At 41.7% G+C, this 10,672-nt stretch overlaps 1 protein-coding gene and 1 long non-coding RNA gene across 3 annotated transcripts in view; one reads left to right on the top strand and one right to left on the bottom strand.

Moving 5' to 3' along the window:
* Nucleotides 1-1,712, bottom strand: part of LOC103385413 (uncharacterized) — a 3,673-nt gene extending 1,961 nt beyond the window's left edge. Inside the window, exons 1-2 of the long non-coding RNA XR_522224.3 lie at nt 1,415-1,712; nt 675-763 (exon numbers count right to left, since the gene is read on the bottom strand). This is a non-coding gene — a long non-coding RNA (uncharacterized LOC103385413). The remainder of the gene's footprint in view (nt 1-674; nt 764-1,414) is intronic.
* Nucleotides 1,713-1,850: 138 nt separating this feature from the next.
* On the top strand, nt 1,851-7,637 carry ddx23 (DEAD (Asp-Glu-Ala-Asp) box polypeptide 23). 2 transcript variants are annotated; one of them, XM_008319288.3, is made up of 17 exons: nt 1,851-1,984; nt 2,488-2,627; nt 2,897-3,022; nt 3,261-3,357; nt 3,440-3,505; nt 3,588-3,726; nt 3,803-3,936; nt 4,016-4,128; nt 4,203-4,346; nt 4,545-4,770; nt 4,890-5,035; nt 5,279-5,456; nt 5,561-5,803; nt 5,895-6,046; nt 6,157-6,265; nt 6,674-6,848; nt 7,088-7,637. In XM_008319288.3, exons 2-17 carry the CDS (start codon nt 2,488-2,490, stop codon nt 7,309-7,311), a joined length of 2,412 nt encoding a protein of 803 aa, XP_008317510.1. In that variant the 5' UTR covers nt 1,851-1,984; the 3' UTR covers nt 7,312-7,637. The 2 variants fall into 2 exon arrangements, with proteins under 2 accessions (XP_008317510.1, XP_008317509.1); XM_008319287.3 differs by having other exon boundaries at nt 1,852-1,984; nt 2,897-3,028.
* Nucleotides 7,638-10,672: the final 3,035 nt, after the last annotated feature.

Raw genomic sequence — 10,672 nt, forward strand, 5'->3', positions numbered from 1 at the left:
TGGAAAATGATCCAATTTCACTTAATTGGGCTGAAAACTTTTATTTATTTATTGCATATAATTTTTCTTTGTTCGTCAAAGCATGAAAGGCAGAACAATTAAATTCTTAAATTAAAAAAGAAAAAGATCATCAGAGCTGTTGAAGAAGATCTCTGTGAGTGTCTTTCTTCAATTCCTGCCTGTATACACTGAACTAACACTGACCTCGTTCATCAAACAGCTGTGTTTCAACTGAGAGCCGTCACCATGTGACGAATGTTCCGTCAGCTCCAGACACCGGCACAAAATTAGGAAAAAATTAAACCAAATTGTCTCTGCTGGATCGGACTTATCACATGGGTTCAATCAGGCTGAGGGACGGTGTGAGTGTGAGTCTGAGTGTGAGTCTGCTCACTGAGGCACACAATCATCAGCAGACAGCACAGAACAGCCTTTTCAAATTTCCCAACCCTGAGGACTGAGTCACATTAATATTCACCATGTTAAGCTGCATTAGCATAGCGCTGAGAATATGCTGAGAATAAATTTAAATACTCAGTAATAAGTGCAGCATATGCTGCAGTGGGCTGAGGGCTGAGGCCGGGGTTACTTCACTCTCTTTGTCTGGCTCTCACTGCATGTGTGTGTGTGTGTGTGTGTGTGTGTCGACCATGTGTAATGATGTACATACTAACCTGTATATGATTGTGTGTCAGTTTGATGTGTCTTCTCGGCCTGTGACAGCAGGGGGAGACGGTTCAACACCCCGGTGTGGGGCTCAGGTCTGCAGAGAAGATAAATTCATTATTGTTTCTCTCTCTGAGGTAAACAAAACAAACACCCCCCACTGCCTCCACTCTGCGGTTATGGTATGAGTGACATCCCCCCCCCACCCATAAACCCCCTGTTTATGCACCTGATCACATCCCCACATACACTGTACAGTAGCCCCCACTTCATGCCTGCATGGTCAATTGGGCAAACCCCGGGGGCATGTCAAGAAGACTGCACTTCCTGTGGTTTAATTAGACAAACATGTTGACATTATAAACATGAGGGAGGGGGTGCAGAGGGGGAGTGGAGGGGCTACAGAGAGTTACTGTCACATATCCATACAGTATCTCTGCTTTACTTTTAAAGGAATATTATTTTATTTTATTTGTTATGTCATATTTCTTTCCTGGTCATCCATGAATAAACGAGTTGTTTCCAAAAACCTTAGAAATAAATTTATTTATAGAATTTTCTTTTTTTTTTTTACAAATGGAATTAATCAAGGTTTTCCACAGAAAATCAGATCTATCAGAGTTAGCCATATTAGCATAAGACATCCATTGAATTGTGCGCAGCATATTTAAAATTTATGACTAAATATTAGAAAGCGTGTGACAAAAACAACTCTTAAATTGTAATTTGGACAAAAAAGGTGTCTTACCTTTCCATCCAGTCGAACATTTTAATTATTTAATCTTGTGGAAGAGTTGGTGTCAATCACAGCCAACGTTAGATAAAAGGCAGGGTGTGTCTCCGATCGGTCAGCAGTCTGTCACAAAGACATAAACTACCAGGTTTTTTATTTAAATAGAAATTTATTTGGTCAATAAATATATATAAATATTGTCTCTAAAGTTGAAATTTTAAAATATATAAATTTACAAATACATTGGGTACATCAAATTCTTTTCTTTTTCTTGTTCTTTGTAAGCAGCACATTTTTCCCGTTATTGTAATTTGTAATAAAGAGGTCGCCACCTTGTGTTCGGGGTTTGAAATAGCTTTTGTATTTTTGGTCAGGCATTTAGGCGTCCATGTTCCAAACAACCAAGGCCCTGGCAACTTGAATACACAATGTTGGGAACTGTAGTTTAATATCCCCACCACATCTCTGTTTTTATACGGACTGAAACTACAATTCCCAGAAGGACGTGCGCCATTCAGCTCGTGTCGGAAAAGACCAGCATACAGTTAAGCGTAACAGAGACGTAATTTGTTGACCATTATAAAGGTAAATATTACACGATTTAAACAACGGACTTGGGCAGTTTCGCCATGTGCAACATCTAAAACGATATTACGATTTATTGCTCAACGGTTTAGAGCAATTTATTATAAATTAATAGCATAACTTGGAGATGTTTAAGCTAGGAGTTAGCCTGTTCATACTGCCCGCTTTACGCGCACTCTGCAAGTTCTATTTGTTGTAATTACTAAGATTTATTTTTTAAAAAGTAGTATCCAAAAATAAAAATCTATAAAATTTGCACAACTGTCATCTACGGAATGTCAGTTTGAGATGGTACAAACCATATACACAGCAAAGTCAGTTGCGTGTACGACAAGCAAAATAAACCATAGGCTTTTCTCATGTGAATCGTATATTTATCGAATTAACGTATCATTTTCTTTACACAGTTGATAACAGCCAGCGTGATATGAAATGGTTTAAATCAACTTAGTAGTCAACTCTTATTGTGTAAGTACCGAGTAAGAACATACGTTTTGTTGCAGATGGCTGCAGAGTCCACAGAGCGGAAAGACGCGGAGACTTCAGGGACCAAAGACAGAGAACGAAAACGAAGTCGTTCAAGAGAAAGAGAGCGTAAGCGACACAGGTCACGGGAAAGGAATCGCTCCAAATCTCCTGAACGGTAACTAGAACTTTAGTCAATGTTGGAGGGGATCAAATATGACAGTTAAATACTGGGATTTATTTATCTTTGGTAGGGGAAAATAATCTTAGTTTTGAATTCATTCTTTAATATGTTTATTAATTTTAGTCACCATTTATCTTTACACTAATTTAGATTGTCTAATTAATACTATAGCTGTTTTAATATTTCAGGTATGTTTGTCAGCTCTAAACCCATTCTGACTTTTATCTCTTAAATCTATTTTCATATTTTTGCACATATTGCAGTGACCGTCGCTTAAAAGACAAGGACAGAGACAAAGACAAAGACAGAGACCGTGACCGGGACAGAGAAAAAGAAAGAGAGAGGAATCGTAAGGACAGAGAGGGACATCGACGTGACAGAAGCAAAAGGTCCAGGTATGTTCAAGATGAGGTTCCCGGATTATGAACTGTTCACCGATCAGATGAAACACATTTTTCTTTTTTTGCTGTATATTCAGTTTAACACTTGGGTTAGTTTTTGACATTTAGAAGAAAAAAAGTGTAAATGATCAATTCCTGTTTTGCCATTTTCATCTTGTTTATAGAAGTTTTTAATCTTGACAAAGAAAAACTAAAGGTTTAAAGTCTGTTAACTTTTCCTTTAAAGAAGTCCATCCCCGAAGTCGAAGGACTCAAAAGTTAAGAAAGACAAGGATATCAAGGGGGAAGAGGAGGATGACGACGAAAAAAAGAAGAAAGAGAAGGTGTGACTCTTGTTGCATATATTTTTGTAACATCATGTTGTCCGACCGTCCTGAGTGTTTCACCTGTGTTGTACCTCGTTAGGTCCAGCCCCTGTCGTTAGAAGAGCTTCTAGCCAAAAAAAAGGCCGAGGAGGAGGCGGAGGCAAAGGTCGGTCGTTCTCTCTGACAACGTTTTAGATTAAATATAATGTCGCACTTAAATCCTAAATACAAACTTTTTTCCTTTTTAGCCAAAATTTCTGTCAAAAGAAGAGCGAGAAGCTGAGGCTCTGAAACGAAGAGCCCAACAGACGGAGGAGAAGAGGAGGATGGTGGATGAAGAGAGGAAGAAGAGACGGATGTTCCAGGACATCGGGCGAAAGATGATGGGTGTGTAGTCGCCGGTCGTCTGCGTTTGATTAAACTCCGGAGGCACGTGTTAAGATCATGTGAACGTCTGTTACAGAGGATCCACAAGAAAGAGAACGACGTGAGCGGCGAGAGCGAATGGAGCGAGAGAACAATGGGACTGAAGACGACGACGGGAGACAAAAGCTCAGGGAGGAGAAAGACAAAGGCAAAGAACTCCAGGCCATTAAGGTTTGTCTGTGAGACACGGGTTGTTTTGGATCAATGATGATGTCATCACTAACTCGTATTTTTTAAAAAAAATCTACAGGAGCGTTACCTGGGTGGGATCAAGAAACGGCGGCGAACACGTCACCTGAACGACAGGAAGTTTGTTTTTGAGTGGGATGCGTCCGAAGACACATCTGTGGATTACAATCCAATGTGAGTCGATCTGTTTTATAACAAACCTGACTGTGGAGACGAGCTCGGTCTAATGGATACGATTCGTTCACCAGTTACAAAGAGAAGCACTCGGTGCAGCTGTACGGACGGGGCTTCATCGCCGGCATCGACCTGAAGCAGCAGAAGAGGGAGCAGTCGCGTTTCTATGGTGACCTGATGGAGAAGAGGAGAACACTGGAGGAGAAGGAGCAGGAGGAGTGAGTCGATCTAGTTAACTAGTTATCAACAAACTCAGAAATGAATCTGATTCATCACAGACGCTGAACCTGTTTGTTTAAATCCTTTAAAATTTTTAATCTGTTTTTTTTAAGTGCCCTAATTAGACAAAACAACATAAAACATTTTAACTGTAATTTTGAAAAATTAATGTCTTTTTTTTTATTAACTGTTTCCAGGACCAGACTGAAGAAAATGCGTAAGAAAGAGGCCAAGCAGCGCTGGGACGACAGACACTGGTCCCAGAAAAAACTGGACGAGATGACGGACAGGGACTGGAGAATCTTCCGGGAGGACTACAGCATCACCACTAAGGGAGGGAAGATTCCAAACCCCATCAGGAACTGGAAGGAGTACGCTCTGCCTGATCACATCCTGGAGGTCATTGACAAGTGTGGCTACAAGGTCGGTCAGCGAGTCCAGAGTCTGTGGTTCTAAAGGATCTTTACAGATTATTTAAATGGTTTCAGTGAAACATATTTCATGGTAAAACATCATTTGTTTTTTACTTTTTGAAAATCCAGGATCCCACACCTATTCAGAGGCAGGCCATTCCTATTGGCTTACAGAACCGTGACATCATTGGTGTTGCTGAGACTGGCAGCGGTAAAACTGCTGCGTTCTTGATTCCACTGCTTGTCTGGATTACCACGCTGCCCAAAATTGACAGGTAAAATAACAATAATACGCAACTGACGTTTTTAGGCGAACACTGCCATCTACTGTACTAGAGTGTGTAGTGTCATGGTATGACGAGTGACTTTTTGAGATAACTAAGCTTACTCCTTACACCTTGATGAAAGATTCATTTTTAATTTCACCCAATGAGAATTGTTACACATTTGTATCGATTATTAACGATTTAGCCTTTTTATGTGTTTTGGTCCAATGATCTGTTACTGTGATGCTGCAGGATTGAAGACTCAGACCAGGGTCCTTACGCTGTGATCCTGGCCCCGACCCGTGAGTTGGCTCAGCAGATTGAAGAGGAGACCCTGAAGTTTGGTAAACCCCTGGGGATCCGTACGGTTGCTGTGATTGGAGGAATCTCCAGAGAAGACCAGGGCTTCCGTCTCAGGATGGGCTGTGAGGTGAAACATCTGCTCAGCAAATCAGACTTCCTTACTTTTTTTTCTGCAAACTGCATTTTTATTATTTTCAAACGTGACCAACCTTCCTTTCCCTCCGTTGACAGATTGTCATCGCGACTCCCGGACGTTTGATCGATGTGCTGGAGAACCGATACCTGGTCCTGGGCCGCTGCACGTACGTGGTCCTGGACGAGGCCGATCGTATGATCGACATGGGCTTTGAGCCCGACGTCCAGAAGATTCTGGAATACATCCCAGTGACAAATCAGAAACCAGACACTGACGAAGCCGAGGACCCCGAGAAGATGACCATGAACTTTGAATCAGGAAAACACAAATACAGACAAGTGTGTGCTCACGGCAGAGACTTTTCAAACGTGTGTACGAGTGGGTTTTTGTTTTGTCATTTTGAGACGTTTGTGAATTTCTTCCCTGCAGACGGTCATGTTCACGGCCACGATGCCTGCATCTGTGGAGAGACTGGCCCGCAGCTACCTCCGACGCCCCGCGGTGGTGTACATCGGATCTGCTGGCAAACCTCACGAGAGAGTGGAGCAGAAAGTCCTGCTCATGTCGGAGGGTGAGAAGAGGTGAGATGGACACGGATTCTAACTTTGAACTTTGAAATTCCCGTTCAGTCTGAGGTAAAGACCAACTGAGTGGATTTTCTTTTTTTATTTTTTTTTTTGGTGTGATGCAGGAAGAAGCTCCTGGAGGTGCTGTCCCACGGCTTTGAACCTCCCATCATTATCTTCGTCAACCAGAAGAAGGGCTGCGACGTGTTGGCCAAGTCTCTGGAGAAGATGGGGGTACGTCATGGAGGGAGGGGCATCAGAGCTTTTTTTTTTTTTGTTTGTTTTTTTTTTTACATCATAATTACGATGTTTAATGATTTTAAAGTTTTCTAAACTCTTGTATAAAAGTTATTATATGAATCTGTAAGGTTATATTTAAGACATCAAAAGGTCATTAGTTCCATACTGAAATTTCAGAAGAAAATTTCATGATATTTAAAGAAATTTCTAAAAATCCTAAATCACAAAATAATAACTGAACCTACGTTTATATTTAAAAATTATGCTTAAAAAATTGTGTTAAACTTTGTCCTGATGTATGGATGGAGGAACTTTTCACTCATAAAATTCCTGTGAAGTTTGAAGAAGAAAGTCGTTTTTTTTTTTAGTTTTGACTCAAACGTCCTTGTCTTGTTCTCGCAGTACAACGCCTGCACGCTCCACGGAGGAAAAGGCCAAGAACAGAGAGAGTTTGCTCTCTCCAACCTCAAGGCTGGGTCCAAAGATATTCTGGTGGCCACGGATGTCGCTGGTCGAGGTATCGACATCCATGACGTCTCTATGGTTCTTAACTACGACATGGCCAAGAACATCGAAGGTAGGATTTCACTCCGGCTGAGCACAGAAATCTGGCGATACGATACGTATCCCGATACTTGGGGAACGATACGATATTTTGCAATACTGATATTGTGAAAGTATTGATATTTTCTTACTCACGTAGATTTTAAAAGAAGTTTTGTCATATCGTATTATATTTTTGATCCACTTCTCTGGACAAAGACCAGGATTCCTCAGAAACAAAATGTTGTTTTTTTTCTCCCTCCTCTTCCTCAGACTACATCCATCGTATCGGTCGTACTGGTCGTGCTGGTAAGAGCGGTGTGGCCATGACCTTCCTCACCAAGGAGGACTCGGCAGTGTTCTACGATCTGAAGCAGGCCATCCTGGAGAGCCCGGTCTCCACCTGCCCCCCCGAGCTCACCAACCATCCGGACGCTCAGCATAAACCTGGAACCATTCTGACCAAGAAGCGGCGGGAGGAGACCATCTTTGCCTGAGATGATGAAGTTTTAGACCAGATTAAAATCAGGTTTTCAGGTTGAAGACATTCATTGTCTTCAGTCGTTCCTTCCTCTGTGTTTCCTGTTTGGTCAGAGCGTCTCTTCGTCGCACTTCACTGTAATCAGCTGAAATTAAATCCTTTTTTAGACACGGCTCTTGTCTCATTTGTAAGACAATAGTGAAGCGTCCAGACATATACTCTGTGGTAAATACTACACATGAGTACTGGCCAGTTATACAGTAGGCAGAGAAAATCTGACTTGTGTTTTTTTTTTTTTTAAATCATTCTCAATCTGTGAAAACAAAATAAAATTCCTTAACTGTTGAAGACGAAGTTTTATTCCACGTGTGGGATTAAATCATGTCGAAAACGTAACAAATTACTTTACGCTGTTTCCTCTGAATTGAAGGTATGAATGTGAGCGTTCAAGCACGGGATTGGCTGCGGTGGTGGAAGATGAAGGAATAAATGAAAACCTGTGGTGGAGAAACACAAAAAAAAAAATCACACACACAGTTAAAAGTACATAAAATGTTATGTTTATTTTGCTGAAGTCATATTTTTTTTTCTTGTAAATCTATTTTCAAATAGAAAGCATTCTTTACAGCATCAGGCAGGAAATGTCTCACTTTTTACACATTTTCACGTCTCTTCTGGTAAATAGAGGGAAGAGGCATGTCTGTCGGCTCAAACTAGCACACTGTGGTCTTCTGATGGATACATCAATATATTTAGTGCAGTTATTGCATTACAAAGCAACCATCCCAACGAAAAAAATAGTGCAATTTTTTTTTTTCTACTCACACAAAAGAGGAAGTCCAGATGGTCTAAGGCGTTCAAAGTTTTTAAATTTTCAACTCGGTATTGCATACAGAATAAGACAGGAAATCAAACTATAACCTTTGTAAAAATTGTGCTTCATAAATTGAAAAAACCTCAACTGCTTTGTCAGTTGCTTAATTGGTCCGCTTTGAAAAACAAACTCTGCCAAAATATAGTAAAATATTTGGTGATCGGAGACATGCAGGGCTGTCGTAGTTCACTCGCTCTTTTGGTCACGACAAATCAAAACAAACGTCATGAGCCTGACCCGGGCCGTTGTTCAGTGAGTGACGTAAAAGTGCATCGACGACGACGACGTCTACCTAATATCATGAGTCAAAATTTGTGCAAAAACCAAAAGAGATGCAGGTTCATTTTTTGAGTGGTGGGGCTGTGGGGGGGGGTCGGCGAGGAGGGGTCGGGGGGTGTGAGGAGTGAGTAGCCCCAAAGACAAGACTATCACTACAAGACAACGAGGAGAGTCGATGCATTTCTAAAATACTTAATCTCAAAAAGAAACAATCAGATTTCATGCAACACTTGCATAGATTTTTTTTCTCTCTTTTTTTTTGTTTTAAAATCATGCTTCTTTTTTTTTTTTTTTTTTTTATCTCGTCACAATATACAGAACGATAGATAGCAATACTTATGAGACATGGAAGCAGTAAACCAGCGAATCCTAAAGCAGATTTTGACCCTGTTTGTGGCCGGTGCTCACCAGCATCACGTCCAACTCCGCGTCGGCTCATGGGCTAAAAACGGGCGCAGGAACAGAAAGGCGTTGTGCCGTGGGTGCTACGAGTCCTCCCAGATCACAACACATTCTTTACATGAGGTCACGGGCGGGGGGGTCGCGGGGGGGTGAGAGGGCGGGACGTCAAGGAGAAATCCTGCTGTTTTCAACACACACTACAGGTGAAGAGGTCAGTGACTCGTGCTAGCTTTAGCTTAGCCTAAGCTGTTAGAAAGCTAACCTGTGAGGGGAGAGGCCGACTCTTTGGTCTCGTCAGCATCGCGCAACATAAACAATTGTTACGAAAAGTGTACGAATCAGCAGTAATATGAATACTTCTTCCTAATATTCGTACTTGAAAATACTTGATTTTGAAAAAATCTGTGATTTGTTTAGGTTTTTTTAAAACTCGTTTCCCATAACATTCTATTGGAAATTTCCATTTTAACACAGTATTTTATCATCGTGACTAAAGAAACTTTGAGCTTTTGCAACATTTTCCCAGGGTGGGATCATTTAAGTTATCGTAATTTAAGGTAATCTAGTGTGCTCTAATCTAATCTAATCTAATCTAATCTAATCTAATCTAATCTAATCTGATGTGCTGTAGCTGTGACACTAATGACCAGTTCAAAATTTTGTTAGGAAACAAGAACTATGTTGTTGTCAAAAAGGGCAACAAGGACGTCCCATAATGCCGTTCATGTTGCGTAGCACTTGTAAATATATTCTGAGCGTGACACCGTCTTCACGCCGAGAGGTTTCATTTTCTAACAGCTGGGCTGCACTTCTGAGATCTACCAGCGAGTGTCTCTGTGTGGAAAACAAATCGGGATTTCTCGTTTGAACACCTGAGAATCTGCCGAGTTTAAAAATAAATAAAACTGCAGTACAGCGGATGAGATGTTGGACACGGACACGGACGGACACGCACACCGGAGTGGGAACGGTGAAAATGCTACAATCAGTAACGTGCTACAGTTGGAAAAACAGGGCGGAGGGTTGGGTCGGAGGTGCAAAGGTCATGCGAGCTTACAGTACATTCTCTGAAGCCTGGATCTGAAGAGGAGCGGCCGCGGCCGCGGCTGCAGCCACGTGTGCTTGACAAACGCATCAGTGACCGGATGGAGTCCAGCGGTTTTGGGCAAAGAAATGGTCCGAGGAAAACATACATTCTCTGTGGCTGCGGTCGATTTTCGGAGGTGTTGAAGAGAGTGATTGTGCAACAGCGAGGACACGAGACTGTACCGTTAGTGACGCAGACGCCTGTACTGCAGCTTCATACTGTGTATATATATATATGACTGTATGACACAACCACACTCTGGGTGTGTGTCTGGATGACAGCGTAGTTGTTGTTTTTGTTTGTTTTTTTTTTTTTGTTTTTTTTCAACAGCAAACCCATAAATAAAGAAGGAAACATGGATAAAACCTGGTGCCGTTCAGTTGTATTTACATCCGAATGAAAAGCTGGAGGATTCTCCATAAACTGATACAACGGTTGACATTCCTACAATAGTTTTTTTTTGTTTGTTTGTTTGTTTCTGTAAAGATCATTCAGCTCCTGTTCTGGTTCCGTGTGCAAATATAGTCTTAAAATAATTACACTCATGCAATAGTAAAGACAGTTCAGAGTTTTAGGAAGTTTAAGGCCAGTATACGCAGGAGACATCGTACATTTGAGAAACCCTCGGCCACGCAGCTCAGCTCGGAGTTGACGTACAGCTGGTCGCAGAGGTCAGTAGCCCTGTTGACCCCTCTGCGGGGGGGGGGGGGGGGGGGGGGTCGGGCGCGCCCTCTA

Source organism: Cynoglossus semilaevis, chromosome 10, assembly GCF_000523025.1.
Source record: "Cynoglossus semilaevis isolate Cse_v1.0 chromosome 10, Cse_v1.0, whole genome shotgun sequence".
NCBI classification, from domain to species: domain Eukaryota; kingdom Metazoa; phylum Chordata; class Actinopteri; order Pleuronectiformes; family Cynoglossidae; genus Cynoglossus; species Cynoglossus semilaevis.